Genomic DNA, 26836 nt, shown 5'->3' on the forward strand with positions numbered 1-26836 from the left:
ACGTCTTGCCCGAAAAAGTTGCTGGTCGTTTAAGTCCTGATGGAAGCATCCATAGTTGATGTTTGGCGCGGGTATTACCCCCGTATATTCAAAATGCCACGTTATACGGCACGCACCGGTAATGTAATATGCATCTCAATGCATTGCCGGTATGGTTGTGTTATTAGTAACCTGTTGTTCTGGGTTTTAAGTTGGAATGTGCCTTGGGTGCGGATAGTTATAGCACCATTAATGTACAAATGTAACCGCATAAGGGATGGAATGCATAGTTATAGCCATTATTTGAGATGGGATGGAGTGTTGATGTATATCAGGCAATATGGATATCTCCTGTATGTGGAAGATAAAGTTCAGAAATGTCTTCTTTAACGGTAATGTCGTGGAATGTGAGGGGCATGGGCAATCCACAGAAGAGTGATATTATATAGTTATATACGCAAGATTAACCCTCATATACTGTGCCTTTAGGAGACACACCTGACGCCAGCTAAAATGAAAACGGTTCTCCGGCCATGGGTGCAGTGGTCTAGCCACTCATATCACACGACATACTCAAGGGGCGTGTCCATACTAGTGCACAAATCGGTGAGATGGGAAGCAATTCACACTAAAGTGGATAGTGAGGGTAGATATGTCTTTGTGTATGCGCTTATAGAAAATGTACCTCATGTCTTGTTGGGTGTATACATCCCCCCTGCCAGCTTCATTACAGGTTCTACATTTGGCGGCCACCTTTGCAGCCACATATCCGACCGCAAGAGTGCTTGGCATGGGAGACTTCAACATGGTGGTGGACAGCAACATGGATAGGTTTAATGCTATTACCGGGCAGGTCCGGACACCCTCCGCGGTATCAGTTTTGGGTCTACTGTTTGAAGAGATGGGCTGGAAGGATCTCTATAGATATAAGTACCCGATGTCTACAGTGTATTCATGTCACTCCCTAGGTAGAAACTCCCTGTCCCGTATAGATTATATGGTGGGAAACTCTTTAATTGTACCGTTGGTGGAATCAATCTCGTATAAACCCAGGGCGGTATCTGATCACTCTCCAATAGTGGCCAGCTTCAGCATCCCAGGCCCTCCACTGCCCAGAAGTTGGAAAATACACCCGTTTTGGCTAACCCTGATAGGCCCACAGGATAGGATCCCTGATCAACTGGAGGTGTTAAACAGGGAACATAGCACTTTTGAAAACTCCAGCATTGCCTGGGATACACTGAAAGCATATCTTAGGGGGTGTCTCCGGTCCACTATTTCATACATTAAAAAAGACTCTTCCAGAACAGAAGTGGAGTTGGGAAAACAATGCGCTGAACTAGAGGGTAAATATACGGCTGACCCCACTGACACAAATAGAGACCAATGGTTGCAAATGGGGAGGAAGTACCTGCTACTGCTGCAGGAAGAGGCACATAGGAAGACATTTTTTGCGAAACAAACATATTTTGAACTGGGTAACCAGTCTAGTAAACTGTTGGCCCATTTAATACATCAAAATTCTAAAAGCCCGGCTATTCTTAAAATTCAAAGTAGTTCCGGGGAATGCTTGACTGACTCCCAAGGCATAGCCGAGGCATTTGTTCAATTTTACAGGGGGCTATACGCCTCACAATCTAGATATGATAAGTTAGAGCTCCAGTCGTATATGGCTGGTATTCAGTTCCCTAAGCTGAGTGCGGAAGGTAGAGAGACTATGGAAGAGGTTGTGACTGAGGATGAAATAAGGGAAGCTTTGAAAGATATGGCTAAGGGAAAGGCACCGGGTCCTGATGGGATCCCTATTGAGGTATACCATAAATATTCAGAGCATCTCATTCCCTCACTAGCAGCTATGTTTTCGTATGCACTTGAGAGAGGGCAGTTACCCGAAAGTATGTATGACGCCACTATTATTGTTCTGCTGAAACCAGATAAAGACCCTGTGGAATGTGGCTCCTACCGCCCGATATTATTACTGAACAATGATTACAAATTGCTTACTAAAATATTGGCAAATAGGCTGAACAAAGTTATTTCCCAAGTAATCCATGAAGACCAGACAGGCTTTATGCCTGGGAAATCTACCTCCGATAACATCCGGAGGGTACAGATTATAGCTCAGATAGGGAAAGAGATGAAGGCTGACTGGGCGATGGCGTCTTTAGACGCTGCGAAAGCTTTTGACTCCATCGAATGGATATATCTGTTGGAAACTTTGGAGAGGTTTGGGTTTGGACCACAGTTCCTTAGATGGATTTCGATTCTATATAAAGCACCGAGGGCACAAATCCTGGTGAACGGCATACTGTCCCCATATTTCCGGTTACAGAGGGGTACTCGGCAGGGTTGCCCCCTCTCCCCATTGCTGTTCGCACTTGCTATAGAACCCTTAGCCTTACGCATACGCCAACATAATGGATATAAAGGGATTAGTTTGGGGGGTAGGGAAGATAGGATTGGCCTATATGCAGATGACATGGTTCTCTATGTCCCAACCGATGGTGACACTGCCCTTGGCAATCACCACTTTGGAAATCTTTTGGGGGTTTTCTGGCCTTTATGTCAATTGGACCAAGTCCTTTTTTATGCCATTACAGGGGGCGGGAGGGCCGGAAGTGATGCACGGATTAAGGGTGGTCTCCTCATTTAAATACTTAGGAGTTGTTATAAATCAAGAGCATAGGAATGATCATGCCAGTAATGTCTTGCCATTGTTAGAATATATAAAGGCTAAATTTCGGATTTGGAGCACTCTTCCCCTAGCAGTAACGGGTAGAATAAATCTAATAAAAATGGTAATTCTTCCTAAATGTCTCTATATCCTCGAACATGCAGCGACACCAGTGTTCAAAAAGTTTTTCAAACAGATACATGCCCTATTTCCAGGGTTTATATGGGGCTCCAATAGATCGAAGCTCAGTCTTGCTACTCTGCAGCGCCCCAAAACATCAGGGGGGGCGGCCCTGCCAGATCTTTACCTTTATTATCTGGCGGGGCAACTAAGATACCTCAAAGTATGGGTCGCCAATATGGCCTTGCCGGATAGGGAACATCACCTGGCATTCCATCTGCATATGTCCACTCTGTGGCCGGTATTGGAAGGGTCCCTGAACGAAATTAAAAATGTGTTACCAATCCATAGGGTGGCTTCTCAGGTGTGGAGGGCTGCGAAGAGCATATACAGCCACTCGGGAGTACAAATTGATATGCCACTATGGTCTAACCCCCTTCTCCCTCAGATATCAGAGGAACTGGCTCCACAATTTTGGATTCAAAAGGGGATATGTACTATAGGGGACATGTATACGGATAACATCCTCAAATCATTTTCACAGGTGCAGTCGGAGTTTGCAATACCCAGGACTGCTTTTTACAGATATTTACAATTGCGTCATGCTCTCAATGCCCAATTCCCCCCCACTGACACGACATTCACTCGGCTTCCTCTGATAGGAGTTTTTAGGTCCCAAGGCCCCAGAGGTCTGATATCAGCTATATATACATCTCTCATTACAGCCAAGGTAGCTAGTACACCCCTGATGGTCAAGGATAGATGGACTGCGAGGATACCTGACCTTGCAGAAGAGGACTGGGATGTGATCCTAACCTCTCCATTATACGTGTCGCCAGCTGCCAACAATAGGATGATACAGCTGTTAATAGTCCACCAAAGCTACTTGACACCTGTTAGAATGCATAAAATGGGTAGATATCCGAGCACAGAATGTCACAGATGCAGGCACCCTAGTTCAGACTTTTGGCATATAATATGGGAGTGTCCGGTTATCTCCTCTTTTTGGAAGGAGGTGGTAGGAGTTGCTGAGGGAATCATGCATATCCCGGTCCCAGTAAGCCCACAAGTGTGTATATTTGGTATCCTCCAGGATGAACAGTGGCCACATTATCTGAAAATATTCCTCCGAGAAATTCTGTTTATGGCACGAAAAGCTATTGCTTTAAGGTGGATGGACCCCCGTCCTCCCACAGTGGCAGGGTGGAAAGCACTGGTGAACGCGGTTATCCCGTATGAGAGAATAATGTATAGACAGAGGGGTTGCATTGATAAATTTCATGGGATATGGGAAGCTTGGTGTGATTCTGCAGGGACACAGTATACTCCGCACAGGTATAGCGACCTGCGTAGGTCATTAAAACATGTCTGAACATCTGGGGTGGTGGATCTAGATCATTTATGCGAAGTGTTCAAATTTGTCTTGGCTACTGTTCTCCAATATAGTTGCTTTTGTAATTCTGATGGATTCTAGACTCATGTTAAAAAATCTGATTGCATGTATGTACTTCTCCTTATATGTAAAGTTGGAAAGTTAAAGATTATCATCCATGTCTGCAATGTGTATGGAATGATTGCATTTGTACTACGTTTCTTCAATAAAACGAGTTTAAAAAAAAAAAAAGTCAATGGGTACGGTCAGCCGCCGATGGTATCTATGTCGCAACGGAACCATTGCGTCCAGCACTCCATTTTTCTGCTCCTCTGAGCAGAACTGAATGCCCTGATGCAAATGTGAACAGGGCCGAACCTTCAAATCTCCAGTTATGGAAAAAAAAAATGTATTTCGGAAAGTTATCTGTGAAATTTGAATTGTGAATAAAAGCTAAAGATACTGCCAGACCACGCTCGTTATGTTATATTGTCTTCTTAAACCCTTTTTTTTTTTTACAGAAAGATTGGACAGAAGTCGTGCGAGGGTCTCTCCCGGGAAAGCTCTGGAGTGAAAACTATATGTACCTTTATAACGCAGCTCTCGGAGAGGATTCCTGCCATTATAATGCCTAATATCAGTGTTCTTTTGGATTACCTGGATGGAGAGGTACAATGTCAAGTCATTATTTGAAAGTTTGAATTGATGGGTCGTTCCAGTTATTAAGAAAATTTTTTTCTTGCGAACCCTAGCCATACTTGATGAGAAATGCGGTACTGACTGTAATGGGAGAGACTGTTGTTCGTGTCCTTAGCAGAGACAATCTGGATGAATCCGAAAAGAACACCAGAGACAGTTTCCTGGACCATCTCCAAGAACACGTACATGATGTGAACACTTTTGTACGTTCCTGCGTCCTGCAGATTTTCAATCGTATCGTGCAAGAAAAGGTAAGTGATGTTATGGAATGGTTATATGAAACCACCTTATTCACTCGGAGCCGGCATCTCCTTATTTACACATGGCCCTTAATAAACACCGATTGTATCGTAGTACAAAGTTACTAAGGCATGTTTATTAAGTGTCGGTCTCTATTTTACCTCTGGGTAATGGTCTTGATGGGCAGACCCATTTTTTCCATATGCGCCATAATTTACAAAACTACATAAGCCTTTGACGGGCTGCTGCTTCTTAAGGCTAAGTTCACACTTTTTTTGCAGGTGGAAAGCGGTGACTCAACTTTCAGGGATTTTGACCTGCCAGCAGAACACTTGCAACATTTTTTCACCGCCGCAATTTTTTTTTTCCCCGGTCTCCCATTGATGTAAATGGGGATATCAGACAGAAATGCCTGAAAGGACATAACGCTTTTTCTTACCGTGAGCGTTTATCCGCTTGTGTGAAATCAATAGGAGGCAATTTCGGACTTTTTTTTTTTTTGGCACGGTTTCTGCATCAAAACCGGCACCAAAAAACTGCGTGTGAAGTGACCGGTAGACATGACCTAATTTCATGCTTTTGTCTTGTGGTACGGTGCTGGCTGCCGGTCTTAGCGTTCTCTTTATCTCTTCTAGGCTCTACCATTGTCTCGTTTCCAAACAGTAGTCACCCTGGTGGTCGGTCGTCTGTTTGACAAATCTGTGAAGGTCTGCAAAAACGCAATACAAGTTCTTGCATCTTTTCTTGCTAACAATCCTTTCACTTGTAAGGTAAGTTTCCAAATTGATTTTAAATATTCCTCTAACTACAAATGACGTCTACTTCACATCTTAACTACTAATGGGATGCATCTACTGAGACACCGATAGAAAACACGGTTGTACGTCCTAAAGCAGTAGTTATGGGAGGGAATTAAAAGGTTATCTAATTCACTATTCCCTACAGATTTTTGCTACCAGGAAAAATACGATGCAAAGTGTCCACCCCGTAGAATAGAGTAAGGTGTGGAGAGAGACCAGGTAGTGGCTTTAAGGACCTGTAGAGCAGAGGCTTAAAGGGGTTGTCAACCTTCTGCCAACTAATGACCTATCCACCGGATGGGTCATCAATATGTCATCGGTGCGGGTCTGACACCCGGACCCCGCACAGATAAGCCGCTCCGGTGGACTGTGGGGACCGGATGTTGTGGCACATAATGCTATGTACGGAGCCCGGATGTAGTTGGCTCCATACATAGCGGCCATGCTGCAGGTCTGCTAAAATCACTTGAATAGATGCAGCTCGGCCGCTATTCCGTGGCCGGAGCCAACTGCTTCTGGCTTGTATGTCTGGTGCGCGGAGTCACCGGACCAGCTGATCTGTGCGGGGCCTGGGTGTCGAATACCCACAGATCATGTACTGGTGACCTATCCGGTGGACAAGTTGTCAAAAGCTGGAAAACACCTTTAACGGTGTTCTGGCCAAGACTGCGCCCCCCCCCGCCACGGGTGTGGTGGAACGAGCTGAGCGTTGTATGGGAGAGTTCTGCGAAACAGAATTGATCCCTGAAACAATAGTAGCCTTGTAAGCCGCTCGGCAAGGAGTTGGACCGGTGGAAGGAGACTGAAACAGACTGAGCCGAAGGACTGTGGCCGTATCCAGATGTTGTTGAGCACGTTCTACGATGATAGATGCCACCTTTTGCTCGAAGGTGGGAACTGAATGGAGAACGGCAGGAGGAAGCTGCCAACTCACACTTCAGGTTGAAGAAACCTCTGCTGAAAAAGCTTGCCTTTAAAGATGTCAGATCTCATGCAGAGGCTTAAAATGGGACCACTGCGTGGCTCAAGGACCAGGTTAAAGTCCCTAGAAGTTGAGGGGGGTGCGATCGGTGTCCCTGGAGAAAAGTCTGCGCATCCAGGAGGAATCTAAATCCAAGACAAAGATGGACCAGCAAGATTTCAAGGTCGGCCGTTCTGACGCGCTGTTGTATTTACTTGTCTTCGGGGGCGAGGATGGAAATTTCCTATTTATTTTTTCTGGTTGTAAAATTTCAATAAAAGCTATTTGATTTAAAAACTTCACGGTCCTATGGTAAATTTGAGACGGGGGAAGGTCCTCTGGCCTTTAGCATGGTTTCAATTTTGATAAACCCTGAGGGCTGTGGTTTGACAATTCATGGCATCAAACGTAGGGACTCTAAAAAGCTGGAAGACTCTGCTGAGAGTCGGTCATCTCTAAGACAGATGACGGAAATTGGCCACAACAGAAATTGCTTAATGGCTTATCATGTTTAAAATGTGCCCAATGGAGATGTGATTTGTGAGCCCGCAGGTATTATGAATCAATTCTATAAGGAACTCCCAAGTTAAAAAAACAAAACCACGTGCTGATATTGATCGGATTCTTGAGGAAATCTCTGCTCATCTGGAGGGAGGGTAGAGAGGTTTGTATTAGAGGCTTCTGGAGTGAATATCATGAAGTCGCCTCTTTTCTGAGGGATGGAGATTACTACGAACGTTTGTAGCGCAATGCGAAGGTGGATAATGTGTAGCCCTGCACTATATGCCATAACCTCTATGGATGCTGCATGTCATCTTTGATTCTATATTTGTACAATGTGAGGTTGTGTTTTTGTGCTCCTTTCTTAATGTTGTATACTTTAAACTTTAAATAAAATAAAAAATATAACTGATTAAAATACATAAAAACATGAATGTGGGCGGCCAGAGCCAACAAAGCAAGTCTGGTGCCACCACGATAGAGATGTCGTCTTCCTCACGCCACCTGAAGATCCCGGAGAGAAGAGGTAGGAGAGGAAAGATGTACATTCGGAAGAACTCATGCAGAATGACCAGAGCGTCTGTTGCCAAAGGATGAATGAGATACTGGCCTGGGTCTAGACTCTTGCTGAGGAAGTCGGCTATCCAGTGGAGTACTACCGGCATGTGGGCCACAGAGATGGAACGTGGCTTTCTGGAAACACTGAGCAGTGTTACCTTGATGGCATGTGATAACGGCAGTTGTTGTCAGACTGGATGGAAGCATCCAGTGAAGAAAAAATTGGAAACAAGCAGGCCTGGTTAATAGTTGGGGAGGAGAGCCCTACGAGGGTGCACAACACTTTTGCCAGGGAAGAACAGGATTATTGATACTTTATGGCCAGAATTGCCTAATGAAGCATGCAAGTGTGACGCTGGCTGTAGGGGAAGGCTTCCATGGAGGAGGAACTCCCGGGAAGACACTAGAGTAAATACGGCTGGATGGTGCGAGCTAGAAGCCGAAGGATATGAAGTCTGTCCTGGTTTTGGAAACGAGAGAGGGTCTTCACCAGGATGTCGTCCAGGTATAGTATGACTGAAATACTTTTACCAGAGTACTACAATGACTGTAGCCGGTATCTTTCGAGAGGACTGGAGGAGCAGAAGTTAGGCTGAAGGGAAGCCGATGAGCACCAGTGGACTGGACCTATTGGGATGTGGAGACCAATAAGCACCACAGAGAAAATTCGATCACTGTCCTCAGTGACTCCATCTGAAATGGCCAGTCCGACCCTTACAAAAAAATTGATACTCTTAGGCCTCATGCACACGACCGTATTTTTTCACACCCGTAAATACGGGTCCGGTGTCACACGTATTCCACCCGTTTTGCACCAGTATTTACGAACCCGTGCTCGTAAATATGGGTCCGGTGTCACACGTATTCCACCCGTATTTACGAGCACGTTTTTGGCAGCAAAATAGCACTGCACTAATCGGCAGCCCCTTCTCTCTATCAGTGCAGGATAGAGAGAAGGGACAGCCTTTTCTGTAATAAAAGTTAAAGAAATTCATACTTACCCGGCCGTTGTCTTGGTGACGCGTCCCTCTCTTCACATCCAGCCCGACATCCCTGGATGACGCGGCAGTCCATGTGACCGCTGCAGCCTGTGATTGACCTGTGATTGGCTGCAGCGGTCACATGGCCTGAAACGTCATCCAGGACGTCGGCCCGGATGTCGAGAGGGACGCGTCACCAAGGCAACGGGCGGGAGACCGGACTGGAGGAAGCAGGAAGTTGTCGGTAAGTATGAACGTCTTTTATTTTTATTTTTTACAGGATAGGGGATACATGTCTTTTGTTTATGGCAGAGCGGGGAGATACCTCCCCGCTCTGCCATAGTTTTCATTGTAGTCCCGGCGGTAGTTACGCCACTGGGCTGTGGCCTGCAGACCGGGTAGTCCCCTGACCTCGCCTCACCTCGCAACGCTCCCGTAATCACGGGTGAACACACGCAGCCACCCATGATTACGGGAGCCCCATAGACTTCTATGGGATGCCCGTGCCGTTATTACGGCATGAAATAGGGCATGTTCTATCTTTTTTTAACGGCACGGGTACCTTCCCGTGAGCAAACGGGAAGGTACCCGTGGCTAACAGAAGCCTATGAGCCCGTTATTGCGGGTCGTAATAACGACCCGCAATAACGGGTGTTTTTACGGTCGTGTGCATGAGGCCTGTGATCCAGGATTCGGTGGCCAGCCCCTTCCTGCTTGTGGACCTCGCAAAGACTAGAGTAAAGAGATGTCAAAAAACTGTTCTCCTGGGGCAGTGGTATAATTATGCCCTGGAGAAGGGGGTGCACAGTGTGATGCTAGGAGGAACAGACATAAAAGCAGGCTGGGGGCAGGAAACAAGCCCGATCTTGTAGCCTGAAGAGCCTACATCATAGCATCTGAGATGAGGTTGATCCAAAAGCACTGAAAGTGAAGGTGCCTGCCCACCACTCAAGCCGGCCTGAGAGGGCTGACCATCAGGCAGAGCTGGGTCCTCTAAGCGTCTCTTTATTCTGGGGCACGTGGGAGCTCTTGCTTCTAGGAGCCTCAGGTCACCTTGTCCAGTCTTCGACCAGAGAAACAGGAGTCGGCAAAGGAGACTTTTGCGAGGAACCATGGAAGCTGGATCAGCTGTCCATCCTTTGAAGGGCAGTGTTGCGTGCCAATAATACTCAAAGGAGAAACCCTCCTAACTAGAGTGGAAGGTGCAGGGGCCTAGATCTGCAGTGATGAGGCTGTCCCGCATGACAGCCCTGAAATCTGTTCTCGCACTGAGGGGGCATCAGTGTGAACTTCTGTTCAAGAGACACTGACCATTGAGGGTCTAGGAGAGAATCACACCAGGCTCTTTATCTTTATTTTTATTTTTTATTTTTTTTAAAGACTTGATATGTAGAATGCAGCATTCGGGTAAGGACACAGGCGGCGGCTCAGGATGTCTGATATCTTAAGCAGATCTAGGAAGATCCGCCGCTGCCAAAAATTAGGACAGTGTCCAGACAACGATCCAGGAGTAGGAGGGTCACAGTCTTGACACCTCTGCCCTGCAAATCAGTCCCACAGATTGCTAACCACGTTGCACTGAGGCTGGGTTCACACTACCTATTTTCAGGCGTAAACGAGGCGTTTTACACCTCGAATTACGCCTGAAAACACGGCTCAAATATGTCGGCAAACATCTGTACTGTGCCGACGACCTGTAATTTTATGCGTCGCTGTCAAAAGATGACGCGTAAAATAACAGCGTCAAAGAAGTGCAGGACACTTCTTGGGACGTAATTTGAGCCGTTTTTCATTGACTTCAATGAAGAACAGCTCTGTAATTTCAGCCATAATTGTCGTTATCGTGTGCACTTACCCTTAGTGTTGCACCTAGAGCAAACACTAAAAAATTTAGTAGTCTAGAAAAAAGAAGGTCGTCTGCAATAACACAATTACTCCGCCAATAGGAGGTAATGTGGTGTTCTGATGTCTGTAAACGACCACGTAGCCATGTCCGGTACAAAGCCTAGCAATAACATTAACCCGTTGCCTATGGAAAGTAGATAATGTGACGGCTACACAGCTATGGCCAGGCAATGTCAAGCATTAGCTAGGGATGCACGATGAATCGAAACTTCAATACGCTGCATCCCCAAACTGTTCGATACCGTTATTTCATGTATTTCGATACTTAGCTGTGCGGCCACACAGCTAACACATGAATGTATGAGAGCGGGGCTGCGGCTGTGTGATAGTCATTGCCGTGCTCCGGAGTCCTGATAAGTGTGCGGGGTCAGGATGATGGGATGCGACCAGCGCTGCACTAATGAGCGGCGGCAGTGAAAACAGAACATGGCGGGTGCACTGCAAAACACCCCCATGTTCTGTCTTCAGTGTCTGAACCACCGCTCATTAGTGCAGTGTCGGCGCGCGCACTTCCTGTCAGGAGCGGCGCAATGACTGTATTACACAGCCGCACCCCCGCTGGCGGAGATCAGAGAAAACACTCCACCGTTCTTCCCGTGAATGCTGCGATCACAGCTGACTGCAGCATTCAGGGGAAAGTGAGAAGGGGGGGATGCCCCTTGGATTGCGTCACACGGAATTCCTCTGACGCGATTGAGGGACATACCATATATGGGCAGACAGCCCAGGTTCCATTGAAGGACCCCAGGGCTGTCCTACCATATTTCCTGTTGATGGGGCATACTTGGGTATGTCCTAACAACTGCCTGTGTGCTATCAGTATATAGATATATGCCTGTGTACTATCAGTGTATAGATATATGCCTGTGTACTATCAGTATATAGATATATGCCTGTGTGCTATCAGTATATAGATATATGCCTGTGTACTATCAGTATATAGATATATGCCTGTGTGCTATCAGTATATAGATATATGCCTGTGTACTATCAGTATATAGATATATGCCTGTGTGCGATCAGTATATAGATATATGCCTGTGTGCTATCAGTATATAGATATATGCCTGTGTGCTATCAGTATATAGATATATGCCTGTGTACTATCAGTATATAGATATATGCCTGTGTACTATCAGTATATAGATATATGCCTGTGTACTATCAGTATATAGATATATGCCTGTGTGTTATCAGTATATAGATATATGCCTGTGTACTATCAGTATATAGATATATGCCTGTGTGCTATCAGTATATAGATATGCCGGTACATTAAAGTTTAAAAAATAAAGCCAAAACAAAGTAATGTTAAATTTAAAAAAAATCCACATTCACCTTTTTTACAATAAACATTAGAATAAGTCTCTACATAATACACACATTCGTGATTGGCGCGGCCGTAATTACCGGCACAACTATTTTTTTGCATCATTTATGATGTGTACGTTGTAAAAAAATAACATAAACACGGCTTTCTATCACTTATTGTGAGGCGCGAGGTGCGATGATGATTTTAACCTCCATGTGCCTCACATTAATAGTAATTAACCCCATCATGTACCTCACACATTAACCCATTATGACTGAGAGACATGATGGGGTTAATTACTATTAATGTGAGGCACATGGAGGTTAAATTCATCATCGCACCTCGCGCCTCACAACAGAAAAAGAAAGAACTTCTTTTTTTTTTTATTACTGTTGGCAAAGTATCGAATTGGTATCAAAATCGCAATACTAAACAAAGTATCGGTATCTAAGTCCTAATTCTGGTATCGTGACATCCCTGGCATTAGCACAATTACTCTGCCTGTGTAAGGAGGTAATTTAGCAATCTGGTACTTGCAATGGCTGCCTAGTAAGGGAACAACTGGGTTCAATACAATGTTAGAAGTCAGATTAGGCTGGTAATACCGTAATGTTGCATGATGTTCTGATGCGGGGGCCTTAGGTTGCCGGGCCAGAATTTCTGAACCATAGGCAGATGGAGAAAGTAACACTGCCTAGAAGGACGTGGCAGGGGCCCCTTTCTGTACTTGTGCACCAAAACAGGGGACTGACAGAATAAGGGGATGTGCACAAGCAAACTGCATTTACGTCTGAAATTACGGAGCTGTTTTCAGGAGAAAACCGCTCCGTAATTGCTCGTCCTCGTATTTAGCGAGGCGTCATTGACGGCCGTAATTTAGAGGTTGTTGTTCATTGAAATCAATGAAGAACGGCTCAAATTACGTCCAAAGAAGTGTCCCGCATGTAATGTATATAAGTGTCCCGCATGTAATGTATAGAAGGTCGTCGGCAAACCCATTCAAATGAATGGGCAGATGTTTGCCGACGTATTGGAGCCCTATTTTCAGGCGTAAATCGAGGTATAATACGCCTCGTTTACGCCTGAAAATAGGTCGTGTGAACCCAGCCTAAGACTGCACAGTGTGGCAACAGCTGGAGGAGAAATCCACGCCCACTGCAAAAAAAACTGGCGCTGGGGGTTGATATAGTGGATGCCACGGGGGCCACATAATCGCAGTGGACCCTGGGCCTAAATTGATATTACAGCTGGATTGTGAAATTGCCGCCTGGAGGTGAGAGTACGGCCTACCAAGCCGTACTGGAGCTGCGGTGTAAATTTGCTAGTGCAGCAAGACCGTGAGGTGGTGGGCCAATACTTAGTAGACCTGAAGAAGCCGGGGGCTCCACATTCAGCAGCGGTTGGGCCACGTCATCTGACCATGAGAGCATGCTCAGCCGGGGGAGCAGAAACTAAAACTGATGGGCTAGCTCAGGAGCGGCTCCGATGAGATGGGAGAAGGGGGCTGAAGATCCAGACAGTGAGAGGTTGGCTGTGTATGGGGCCATTCTTTCCTAATCCCTCCTCCTCGTCAGAGGTGATCATCAGGGAGGCCGCGTCGTCTGGTTTCTGCCTAGAAGGGAAAGAGAAAAAGTACTAAAATAAGACCTGCAAAAGCTGGGATATCGAAGATGAAACTGAATGGCTGTGTCTGCAGGAGGGGAATAGTCTGTGCAGGAGGAGCGAGCGCTTTTGGTTTATGGTTCGCCTTCCATTGGCAGCAACTTCTAACCAGTCCTCTGTTTCTCTCCACCAGGGTTTTAATAATGTGATGTGGTTGATTCTGTTGACCAGTAATCAGATCATTGCTGAGATTTTATGATTTTGTTTTGCAGCTCAGCAGCGTCGACTTAAAAGCTCCTCTGGAAAAAGAGACAAAAAAGTTGAAGGAACTTCAAGATAAACAAAGAGAAAAGCCGCCAGGTGGGTCCTTTATCTTATGTTTGGGTGCCTTAAAGGGGTTTTTCCACCAGGGACATTTGACATTCACACGATATGTCAGATGCAGGTCCCACCTCTGGGACCTGCCCCTATCTCTAGAACGGGAAAGAAGGAAACCGCTGAGCTACTGTTTCCGTCAGTCCCATAGAACCGAATAGTAACGGAAACAGCATAGCTCGCATGCTACGCTGCTTCCGCAACTGCCATTCACTACTATGGGACTTACGCTGCTTTCGTAACTTCTGACCATAAAGTCAGGAAGTGGCTGGGAGGTGAGAGCAGAAGGTGGTAGAACGCGGTTTAGGGGGCCCCGTTCTAGAGATAGGTGATGTCGATATGTCCTAAATGTCCCTGGTGGGAAAACCCCTTTTTCTGTTCCTTATGTCACGGTTTCCCAACGTCGTCCTTGTCTGTTTCTGGTTCATTGCTGGTCTGACCATTTAGAAAATGTTCTGTTCACTTTAGTGGTGATTATCTCTGCGGAGGAGGAATGGGAAGCCATGCTGCCTGAACTGCAAGGAACCCTGGATGCCCTAGAACAAGAGGACCATGAAGATGACAGTGAAGAAGAGGTGGATTCTGCCCAGCAGCTGTGTCAGCGCATCTTGATCCTCCTGAAGAGCACCAGTTACAAGTCAGTCGCTTATTTAAAAGTCCTGGAACGCTGACTTGACTATTTTATTTTTATTTTTTTAATGCTTCTATTCTGTTTGCAGAAATGCCATCCGCCTAGTAATGAAAGGAGTATCTCTTTTCCCAGAAGACCCTCTGTTTTCAGTGGCGCAGGAGGAGAATGCAGAGTTGACAAGCATTTTGGAAAAAATCTTTACTGGTATTGAATTGGATAGAAGTTTTCTGCCTCAATTATGAAATAAAATTCCGTACTACATGCACGTTAGAGAAATTAAACTGGAGAAAACCCACAGTGTAGGGGGGGGGGGGGGGGAGGCTGCCTGTACATGGTTTTCTAATGTAATCTAGTGATTTTAATTTTAACTTTCCTTAACCGTATAATCTAACTTTATACAACTTATAACGACTTCAAACGGCAGAACTGCTATAGCCCACATTATCATTATAAGTGACTAGTAGTGAGTGACCCGGCCCCGGACTTTCTGATGTTCTCATTGTCTAGTCCCGCTGGTGACCCGGCAAACTGCAGTTTGTGCTTTTGTCTCTGTCACCCGTTCGCTGCCTTCCTATTTTGCTATTCGTTATTTCTTCTGTTCACCGACAGCAAGCAAATATTTTGGATATGATGAATTCAAATTAAAACTACAAAGTTACAGAACTTCTCATTTTTACAATGTGTAAGCCTTCTGTCAAACTGGAGTCCTCTTAACGGCTCGCAGATCGCAACGTCCGGCTGCTCCACATAACACTCTGCAGCGATTAGTTTCTAAACGTCCTTACGAAGCCTACAGCTGCTAGAGCGGAGAGCCGGCTATCCTACAACCGGACTCTCCATAGAGAAGGCAGGGGGTTCAGGCCGGGTCCAGATGAGAAAATCTGTGGCATTTCCTCAACCGAATGAGCTCGTTGCTGACCAATCAAAACTGTAACGTGCTCTCGTATCCGCTCTATATTTCCTGGTTTTAAATAAATCCCCCCCTCTATTTGCGTTCTACTTTAAACTTTTGCGGGGCAGAATCGGCACTGCACATCTGCGGAGTCTGGACTTTGCCTTCTACAGTCTTCCTTCCTGTCCACCAAATGTCTCATGACCTAATGAGCAGCACAATGTTATAAATAAAAGATCAAAGACCAAGCTCCATCCTTACAACTAAAAACTATAGGTCCCCCCCCCCCCCCCCTCAAGTGAATGGGCCTGTTGTAGTTCCCTGCATAGCGGAAGGCTGGGCGGGAGAAACCATGTTTATGATTGTAGGTGACTGTGCGGTGGGACCTCCACCGATCAGTAAGTTATGCTGGTGATGTCATCACTTTAGCGGGTACAATCCATTTTAATAGATCATCTAATTTTAATATTTTTTATTTTTTCTCCTCGTTTTACAACCTCCAGCAAAGGACAAAGACTCGGAGTCCACAAATGAGGAGCAAGTTGCACCAGCAGAAGCCACGTCTGAAACATCGGATGAGCAGAAGTCCGAGCTGACCAAGCAGGGCATGTTGGTGCAGTACTTGACTGATGCGCACCATTTTGCAGTCAAGATAGAGGAAGCCATTGATATTATAAGCAAGATGATGTATGAGGCGGCGTCCTCGGGTAAGTGCACGCTTTTTCATTTTGAGAAGTGTTTTTTTTTCTTTTTTTAAGGAAATTCCTACTGACGCAATAACTGCTACAAACGTTTTACAGTGGTGCAGGAAGTCATCGAGTTCTTTGTGACGGTTTCACAATTTGGGGTACCTCAGGCTGTAATTGGGGTACGCCGCATGCTGCCTCTCATATGGTCCAAGGAGCCTGGAGTTCGTGACGCTGTGGTTAATGCATATCGGCAGCTTTATCTTTGTGCCGGCTCAGAACCTGAAAGGTAACTAGTGCTTTGTGTAGTAACGCGTTATGGTGTTCGTTGAACAATGGGGTGATGTTTGGAGCGCGCTCCATACCCTGCGGGTTTTTATAGCTGACGCTCGGGACTAACAGCCAGGAACGGCGATCACGTTGTACCTGACTGTTTAACCTCCCAAATGCTGTGGTCAATCGTGATCGCAGCATCTGAGGCGTTGAAAGAAGGCCCCCCCCCCCCCTGCAATGAGATCGAGTGGTGACGACAGTTGTCATGGCAGCCCAGGGGCCTAATGAAGGCCCCCAGCACTGCCTTCACTCTGCCTCTGCTAAGCCCTAATACGATACTTTAGAATTGCAGTGTATTGTACCAGCAATCCAACGATCGCTACTTACTGTCCCCTAGGGGGGCTAAAACTGTAAAAAAAATAAAAATTGGGAAATATGTAAGTACAAAAAAATCCCCATTTTTCCTCTAGAGTAATGTAAGAAAAGAGGAAAAAATTAGTATCGCTGCATCCGTAAAAGTCTGAACTATTCTAATATAGCGATATGCAACACGCAGCTGAACGCCGTAAAATGACAAAATCGCAATATTTTTTTGTTTGGTCAAAAAAAAAAATGGAATAAAAAATCATCAATAAGTTGTATGTGCCAAAAAACGGTACCGATAAAAACTACAGCTTGTGCCGCAAACAATGAGCAGTGTGAGCGCTTAATCTAGGGAAAAAAATTATGGCTCTCAGAATGTGGCGGCACAAAACTATATATTTTTTTTTTTTTCTTTTAAAAGTAGTAATATATATACATACACATACACACATATATACATACACACATATATAATCGTATTGAGCCACAGAACAATAAAGTTAAGTTGTCGTTTTTACCGCACGGTGAAAGCTGTAAAAACAAAACCCAACAAACAATCGGATTCGCAGTTTGTTTGTTTTTTTCCCAATATCAGCCCGCAAATATTTTCATCTATTTTTTTCAGTTTTCCGGTACATTATATGGTACTTGAAATGCTACCAATAGAAACTACAACTCCTCCCACAAAAAATAAGCCCTCACACCGCTCTATTGACAGAAAAACGAAAAATAAAAAGAGCAAATGGCTCCGTCCTGAAGGGGTTAAAATGTGTATGTAATAATATATTTGTGTGTGTGTGTGTGTGTGTGTGTGTGTGTGTGTGTGTGTGTGTCTATATATATATATATAATTTTTTATTTTTTTTTCTCTTCAGGGTGAAGGCTCAGAATTTGATTCACAATCTGTCGTTGCTTATGGTAGACTCGTCTGCTGGAATGATCCAGTCTTTGGAGGAGATAGTAAGTATTCCGTGATTTTATATATTGCGCCCGTCGTCCAGTTTTAAATGCTCTTGCCTTAATGTGAAACTTTTATAAATCTGAATTTTTAAGGATGTATATTTTTTTACTCTTCTCTGTATTTTTAGGTTTTGGAGTTTGTACAAAAGGGTGAGATTCGCCCGTCTGTGACCCAGCTGCTCTGGGAGAAGTTTACCCTTAAGGTGTCCGGCTCTAGCGTGGAGCGTCGCGCGGCTGTCCTGCTGCTGGGAATGATGTCACGGTGAGTTCCTGCAACGTAGAATTCCTTTAATATCCGATTTTATACATTTCTTCGTGTTTAACGTGTCTCTGCCTTTTTATTTAAGAGGCCAACGAGAGATTGTACTTAGTAACTTGGAAACTCTGGTGACCGTGGGGTTGGGTCAAGAGGCGCCAAAAGATTACCAGCTGGCTCAAGAAGTCTGTAACTGCATCCTGAAAATCACAGATGGCCGCAAGGTTCGTGTTTTATGTCCGTCTTGGGTATGTTCGGTCACGAGCGCTCAAAGCCCCATGTGCAAAAACCGCTCCTTCCGTGGCGTTCGTCCCCTGGCTGCGTATTTTTAATGTGATTTTGGTTGGTGTATGGCACGCGTTTTGAACTGGGTATCATGATGCTCACACGTTCATGTTGCAAATAAGGCTACATTCACACGAGCGTGACAGATATACGCGTGGAAAAAAAACGTGCGTAAATCTGTGCGTTGCGGTTTTGCGTCAGTGTGTTTTGCGTGTGGCATTTCTGTCACGCGCTTGCAAGCGTTTTTTTTTTTTTTGTTTTCAATGTCATCTATGTGTGAAACATGGACCGCACACGAATATGCATTGACTTCAATGGGCGACTAGCTGCATGAAAACGCACCGATATGGGACATGCAGTGAGTTTCCCGCAACCGACACTCGCTGCGCAAAAAACAATACATGTGAATGCCCCAATTGAAATCAATGGGTCAGTGTGAACGAGCCCTAATAATTCCGTGTCAGTGGGAGCAAATTGATCCGCTTGCTTGTGTTCAATATCATAAACCATGAAACTTGTAGTTGGGGCTTTAGGGACTTTACATCTCACCCGAGACGACTTTTTTTTTTTTTTTTTTCCTTTTTCCTCAGTCCACTCTTGGGAAAAAATCGCCACCTCTTCGTCTTTCAAGGGATCATTGCCTTTTCCAAAATCTGACTGAAGCGGTGGTTGGCGGTGAGTGTCCTAGTTGGGTGGCGCAGCCGATCACTACGTATTGGAAATATCTAAATTGCATTTTTAAAGGGGTCTTATCACCGTGACAACCCTACTAAAATATAGAAATCCGTATGATGTTTTATTACTTACATTTATGGGTACAATTGCCCCGTCTAAACGCTCGCTAGTCTGACCTCGTGCTCAATGTTGTAGGGATTGTCAGTGCGGATATTTCCAAAGGACTTGATTTCAGAAATGATTAATCCTTTGGCGTAATCCATCATTGATCTGTAACCGATTTAACACTATATCGCCTGTGTTTATCATTTTATTTTTATATCCCCTTCATCATACTATTTGTTTGTCAGGCATCACTCAGCAGAATCTGCACTGGTTAACCTTCAAGGAGACGGCGATCAAGCTGGTGTATGAGCTGGGGGAAGAACCTGAGGAAATCAGTGCAGACGTCTTGCAGAGATGCAGCCAACGGGTCCTGCAGGAATTCAACAGCCGAGAGGAAGGTGAGTTGGTGGATGTGCAATCTGGGATGTCAATCACTGGTAATGGTCATACATAATATACAAGCGGGTTATTTTGAGAGCATTTACAGGCCGTAACGTTCTTTCTTGAAGAACCGATTGTCCTGCCAGAACTATTGTTGTAGTTTTGCCCCTGCCGCCCGCCCGCCTTATGTAAATTCGTCCATTTGCCTCTTTTGGTACGGCCCGTTTCTGTGCAAAGAGCCATCTTCAGGATTGGTTAGTACAGCAAAAAGGGTGAGGGGTTGGCGGCGCTCCTCCGAGACTATTTGTGAGGTGGTGAAGTGTAGATTGCTGGCTGCCACCCACTGCAGTCCCTTGGTGCTAAATCCTTAGTACCTGGGACAAGGTATGAGTCAAGATGAGAAGAAAAATGAAGTCCAATTACGGGCATCGGCACCAGGCTGAAGAGGAACAGGAACGGAGTCAAGTGAGTAGGATCTAGGAGATCTTTTATTGAGAAGACGACGCGTTTCTGGACCGGACTGGTCCCTTCGACAGGTCGGTATACAAACTTATACATTGTATACCGACCTGACTAAGGGACCAGTCCGGTCCAGAAACGCGTCGTCTTCTCAATAAAAGATCTCCTAGATCCTACTCACTTGACTCCGTTCCTGTTCCTCTTCAGCCTGGCGCCGATGCCCGTAATTAGACTTCATTTTTCTTATCTTCAGGATTAGGCTGTCACCCTGACCCTGTACTGTGATGTAACTAAAATAATTAGCACCATTTCAGTAGGGCATCGATGACATCACAGGATTCTCTGTGGCAGAGAGATTAGTTATATGAATGGCAGCGGTGATCTAATGAACTGCTGCCATATAATAAGTTATAAGTGATCTGTGTATGGGGACCGCAAAGAACACAATGCGTTGCATTCTAACCTGTGCCTTCGTTTTTGGGCTTTGATCAAGTTCATAGCAGACCATGGGTGAAAGCCGCTGCATTTTCAGATCTTTTGCGCACAGTGGCCTTTCCTTCTGCCACTGTCACCTAACCATTCTGCAGAATAACTTAAGTCATTTAGATAAAAATCGTAGCTCGGCTGTTAGGGAGTTGTCAGTTTATAACAAGCTTGTCGACTGTTTCCAATGACAACCAAGAGAATTGTGAATGCTTTGCTACACTGTTATACAGACATTCTCAGAATGACTACCAATAAAGCAATGCAGACTCCCTAACCCAGACCTCCAGCACCTGCAAGATCTGAGACCTCCGCCTTTAAAGGCTATGCACACCTTTTGAATCAAAACGTTAATTTATTTTCAATGTGATTTGAAACCACTTAAAAAAAAAAAAAAAAAAAAAAAGGAGCAATTTTAAAATAGAAGTTTTAAGATTGTGTCCAGGTATACACATAGAAGCTGCGGCCGTCCGTACAACTGAGCTGGTTGCTCGGCTGAAAGCTGACACACGTGATCCTGATAATAAGACCAATCGAAGTTCAGCCGAGCTGATCGCTGTATCGTTCCATCAAAGCCAATTCCATGTATACACGATACATAAAAGCTGTATCTTTAAAAGAAAGAAAAAGTTTTCAATATGTCCATTTGAAAGTTGTTTCAATTCACTTAAAACATTGATTTATTTAAAAAAAATAAAAAATGTTTGCTTGAAAGATGGACATGCCCTTTAAGAAGTGGTTGCACTCGTAGCTTGTTCTGAGGCCGTAGGTTTGGCAGTTTTTGGCTTAATTCTGTTGGTGGTGCTGATTAAATATTCTTGAAAGATCAGTTTTGTTGGTATTTCTTCATGAAATTGTTCAATCTGCCATCTTCAGCATCCACGTTGCCGGCCTTTCTCCTCACCCACCTGCTGTCCCTGGCCGGAGATGTTGCACTGCAGCTTGTGGTGTATTTGGAGTGTACAGTTAGTGCAGAACTGAGGAGGAGGAGAGTCTTGAAGGAGGAACAGGAGGCAGAAAAATTGGGAAAGAACAAACACAGGAAGAGTAAGGTGCGCGCGTGCTACTCGTCTTCTTGTCTGAATATCATTTATAATACTAAGAGGGAGGAGGTCAGATTGGAGGAAGATCCTACATTTCTTGGCTGTCTCCTGTATAGGGGAATGAGAGTTTGGAGGAGGAAGATCTGGGTCTGGTTGGTGCGTCCGCGGATGATGCAGAGGCCGAGCTCATACAGCGAGTTTGTGACAAGGAGCTGCTTAATGGTAAGTGGGACATAAACCTGTAAACTTTGGGGCTTTGTATTACAGTAGCAGCAAAGTGAATGAGATTTTATCAAAGCTCATCCCCGCTGCAGAAAAGTTCTGCACAGAATTAGAAAACTGCAGCGTGTCAAATTATGTGGCGGAATCGCCGTGCGTGCGTTGCAGAATTTCTCCATTGAGTTCAATGGGGGAAGTCCATTTCAATTGGAATTTGCATCAAATTCTGCAGTTTCCCAATAGAAAAAAAAGTTACAGTACCTGTCCTGGCGCTCTCCTGGCAACGTGTCCCTGCTCCCCCAGTTGTGAATCTAAAATAAAAAAATTGACACAAAGCGCCACATCGATCAAAACGAATGAAAGACGGATGAGTGAATAACGGAAGTAACGCGCTCACCTTGTAGAGTTGTACGAATACAGGCACAACACTGTTGTAGTGTCTGGGAAGAGAAAAAACGTACACCGCGCCACATGGTGCAAGATAAACCTGATAGGTAAGTAGATTAAATAATAGTAAGTAAAAACACTCCCCTAACAAAGTATGTACTGGCAGGTAACCCTTGGTGATCAAGGTAGTGATAAAATAAGGTTGCAGCTTTCAATATCCAAATACCGACATCCGTTCTATTGTGTCGCAAGAAATAACCATTTAAAATAAATATAGATTTTTGGTAAAAATATGTAAAAAAATTGGATATGGGAAAGCGCTACACAAAGGAAGAATCAGCCGAGTACTAATAATAATAGGTGGATTTATTTAGTAAAAGAAGGGGCAACGCGTTTCAACGCAGAACCTGCGTCTTCATCAGGCCAAAAATATGTAAAAACAAGGAAGAACAAACAACTTAAATACACGCGTGGGAGGAGAACAAAGAAAAAACCCGCCAAACACCAGCAATCAATTGCACTGACCACAACTGATGTTAATGACGTCATCAGGAATACAATGCAATTTAACTACTGCTGCATCGGGCTACTCCACGTTCTCATCTTGCCCGGTTCTTCTGAATTCCGGTGAGTCCTTGAGCCTCTGTCCTTGCTTCATCTGTAAGGTTTTCTCTTCTTTTGTTTCTCTTATGCCCCATGCACACGAACGTAAAAACGCCCGTAATCACGGGCCCAAATTACGGGCCCATAGACTTCTATTGGCCACGGGTACCTCCCAGTATGCTTATGGGAAGGTGCCCGTGCCGTTGAAAAAAAAAAAAGAACATGTCCTATTTCAGGCTGTAATTACGGCACGGGCAGGCCCATAGAAGTTTATGGGGCTCCTGTAATTACGGGAGCGTTGCTAGGCGACGTCAGTAAATAGTCACTGTCCAGGGTGCTGAAAGAGTTAAGCGATCGGCAGTAACTGTTTCTGCCCCCTGGACAGTGACTACCGATCACAATATACAGCAACCTGTAAAAAAAATAGAAGTTCATACTTACCGAGAACTCCCTGCTTCTTCCTCCAGTCCGGCCTCCCGGGATGACGTTTCAGTCCAAGTGACGGCTGCAGCCAATCACAGGCTGCAGCCAATCACAGGCTGCAGCGGTCACATGGACTGCCGCGTCATCCAGGGAGGTCGGGCTAGATGCCGAAAGAGGGACGCGTCACCAAGACAACGGCCGGTAAGTATGAAATTCTTTTACTTTTACTGCGGGAAGGGCTGCCCCTTCTCTCTATCCTGCACTGATAGAGAGAAGGGGCTGCCGATTTAGTGCAGTGAAAACGTGCCCATAATTACGGGTGAAATACTGGTCGAATACGTGTGACCAAGGACCCGTATTTACCGGAGGAAAAAAATACCTTCGTGTGCATGAGGCCTTACTTTTTCTGTTATTTGGCTAGCCATGATTTGTCTTACGCTTTGAAAATGTGTTTGAAATAGACCGTGTCAAACTTGTTACAATGTATGCCTGTATCGATGTCTTTTGAATTTGATCCATCATCATCATCATCATTGTTTACATGTTTTTTATTACTGCTGCTATTTTTCCCTTTTTGTTTTAAATTGCATTGTATTCCCGATGACGTCATTAACATCAGTTGTGGTCAATGCAATAGATTGCTGGTGTTTGGCGTTTTTTTTCTTTGTTCTCCTCCCACGTGTGTATTTAAGTTGTTTGTTCTACCTTGTTTTTACATATTTTTGGCCTGATGAAGACGCAGGTTCTGCGTTGAAACGCGTTGCCCCTTTTACTAAATAAATCCACCTATTATTATTAGTAGTACTCTGCTGATTCTTCCTTTGTGTAGCGCTTTCCCATATCCAATTTTTTTTTTTATATATTTTTACCAGAAATATATATCAATTTTAAATGGTTATGCAACACTGTTGTAGGCAGTGGTAAATCGTAACGTCAGCAGCAGCGATCCCCAATCCGGTGGTTGTGATGAATTACGAGCGCTGCCGACATATACATAAATCAGCAATGATGCAAAAGAAATTTTATTAGCCTCTTAAAAAATGCTCCCCCAGTTGGTCCGTGTACCGGCCGCCTCCTTTGGGTGTTTCATCGGCCTGTGGTTGACCTCAGCAGTCACATGGGATGAAACGTACTCACGAGAGGCGGCCTGTACACGGAGCAGCGGGGAGAGCGGGGACATGGGAGTGCCAGGAGAGGTGACTAAAGTAGTTTTTTGTGTGGGGGTTTTGTTTTTTTCGGTTTTCCGCAGCAGAAAATCCACCTGAAGGTACAAACCAAACTGAGCACAATTTGCATGCGCCGGCTGATCTACCTGCCGTTTCTCGGTCCGCGTTACGGACCTGGGTAGACTTACCCTTACAGGACATGATTTTATATTTTATTTTTTGTATCCTCCTTTGTGACAGGACAGCAATACCTTTCTGCATTTTTGCCTCTCGTGCTCCGGGTCTGTAAAAATACAGGCAAATATAATGATCCGGCCTTGTGCACGGCGGCCACTCTAGCACTGGCCAAGTTTATGATGATCAGGTAAGATCTGTTGTTCTGACTTCGTTGAACGGTTATCTTTTTATTTTTGATTTCCTTTTAATTCTCTTGTTTTCACTTCGATCTTTTTCTCCAGCTCCGACTTCTGCGACTCTCACCTGCGTCTCCTCTTCACACTTCTGGAGAAGTCTCCGCTGCCGGGGGTTCGATCGAACATCATGATCGCTTTAGGGGACCTCAGCATCCGATTTCCTAATCTCATTGAGCCATGGACCCCTCATCTCTATGCCCGGTAAACTATGTGTAATATAGAAGATCTGACCGTTCTTTGACTTTATTTCCTTCCATAAAAATGCTGGTTTTATTAAAGTAACAATTGAAGTCAGAAGAATATTTAAGGCTTATGTTTAAATAAAAAAAGAACAAAAACTGAAGACTTTTAGCGAAATTGTTAAAATGCTGCTGCAGACAGTTTTACTAAATAGGGTGTCCGTGCTATGCACAAAAATGAGCCGCTGCTCTGCTATATAATGTGGCTGCTCTGCTATATAATGTGGCTGCTCTGCTATATAATGTGGCTGCTCTGCTATATAATGTGGCTGCTCATGTGTGCTTTCTGCTGCGATATATTGATTATTATTATTATTGACTGCGCACACAAAAAACTATTCTGTAGGGTCTATAAACCGTGTTTTCTAAAGGCTCTAGCTGGCCATACACATCAGATAATTTGGCCAAACTTTTTTTTTTATTCCCCCCCCCCCCCCCCAAAAATTTTTCCCGCTTCCCATTAATTTCAATTGGAAGTTTCAGGGAGATTCTGCTGTGTAACCATTCCCCTGGTCAATAGGGGGCATCCTACACGTGACGCTGTCGGTACTAATTTGACGGTCAGTGTGTTGGGACATGTTTTGGTTTTTCATGTCTTTACATGGTGTGTTGGGACACCGCCTTAGATACTGATGTTCTGTCAAGTCCAACCTTAAGAAATGTTCTTAATGGCTATTCCTGGTTTCCCCTTCTACCTCAGGCTCCGGGACGAGTCGCGTGAAGTTCGTAAGACGTCCGCCATTGTAATGACCCATTTAATTCTAAAGGACATGGTGAAGGTTAAAGGACAAGTGAGTGAGATGGCCGCGCTCCTCATAGATTCAGACCAGGAAATCGCCTCTCTGGCCAAGAATTTTTTCACGGAGCTGTCAAACAAGGTGAGCGGAGCAGGGCTATTATCACTATATAATGCTTCAGTGCGATGTCCTCCTTTCAGTCACGTCTCCTTCTGTTTCTTAGGGCAATGCCGTGTACAACCTTTTACCGGATATTATCAGCCGCTTGTCGGACCCAGACTGTGGCGTTGAGGAAGAACCTTTCCACACAATCATGCGGTAATTTCAGAAAATATTTAAAACTAGGTTGGCCTAAGATTTTGGGTCTCGTTATTTAACTGTGACCGACCAGAAGAATCTTTTTAATACTTTTCAGTGTTATCGGTGCTTTAAATAACTCCTAAGTCCTTGACGAGACTTCCCGCCTGTGTTTTGAACTTGCGATCTGGACTTTGTGTGAAACCGCAACACCAACAATGTAAATAGCCACTTCATGTCTGGCCTGAATATCCGCAGGTTTGCTCATTATTAGCCGGGTATGTGCGGATACTGATGTACATGGCGAGTTGCGCCCACTCGTTGTCCCTATGACCAGCATGAACAAGGTCATTTCCGCAGGTTGTTTGATCGGTAGTCGCTCCCTTTTTTTCCACCATATGAGGGGTCTGCATCCAGCCTTCTATGCGAGCGGTGTCTGTGCGTGTGCTCTGTTCTCTTCATTGGAGTCTATCAGGGGGTACTGGTTCACTTATGGAGATGCAGCCGATGTTGGGTCTTGCAGGCAATGCTCCCTGGGAAGGCGTATGCAAATTGGCTCACCCAAGTAGTGGTCTACAGATGGGGGGGTCTCTGGTTTGCGGATTTCCCAAGTCACGTTTTCAAGGCTCTTTAATGAGTCGGACGTTGACTTACAGGGTAGCTACATATAGGTGGCACTAGAGAGACTGTTTTCTTGCTGCAGGAGAGCGAATTTGCATTCCAGTTAATGGGAGTTGCGAAAAGGGCCGAATGTGGTTATTTCTCGGTTCGAGATGCGGCAA

The 26836-nt window shown here is 44.9% G+C and overlaps 1 protein-coding gene across 1 annotated transcript in view; it reads left to right on the forward strand.

Moving 5' to 3' along the window:
- The window catches only part of NCAPD2 (non-SMC condensin I complex subunit D2), a 39578-nt gene that overhangs the window by 10317 nt on the left and 2425 nt on the right, over window positions 1-26836 (forward strand). Inside the window, exons 9-27 of the mRNA XM_075842975.1 lie at window positions 4667-4814; window positions 4898-5095; window positions 5720-5854; window positions 13976-14063; window positions 14547-14715; window positions 14798-14913; window positions 16105-16308; window positions 16402-16576; window positions 17799-17883; window positions 18012-18145; window positions 18231-18363; window positions 19015-19099; window positions 19450-19602; window positions 21404-21579; window positions 21687-21792; window positions 24609-24732; window positions 24827-24982; window positions 25721-25898; window positions 25981-26075. Coding sequence (XP_075699090.1) covers window positions 4667-4814; window positions 4898-5095; window positions 5720-5854; window positions 13976-14063; window positions 14547-14715; window positions 14798-14913; window positions 16105-16308; window positions 16402-16576; window positions 17799-17883; window positions 18012-18145; window positions 18231-18363; window positions 19015-19099; window positions 19450-19602; window positions 21404-21579; window positions 21687-21792; window positions 24609-24732; window positions 24827-24982; window positions 25721-25898; window positions 25981-26075 — 2658 coding nt within the window. The remainder of the gene's footprint in view (window positions 1-4666; window positions 4815-4897; window positions 5096-5719; window positions 5855-13975; window positions 14064-14546; window positions 14716-14797; window positions 14914-16104; window positions 16309-16401; window positions 16577-17798; window positions 17884-18011; window positions 18146-18230; window positions 18364-19014; window positions 19100-19449; window positions 19603-21403; window positions 21580-21686; window positions 21793-24608; window positions 24733-24826; window positions 24983-25720; window positions 25899-25980; window positions 26076-26836) is intronic.

The sequence above is a fragment of the Rhinoderma darwinii genome, chromosome 11 (genome assembly GCF_050947455.1).
Source record: "Rhinoderma darwinii isolate aRhiDar2 chromosome 11, aRhiDar2.hap1, whole genome shotgun sequence".
NCBI lineage: Eukaryota > Metazoa > Chordata > Amphibia > Anura > Rhinodermatidae > Rhinoderma > Rhinoderma darwinii.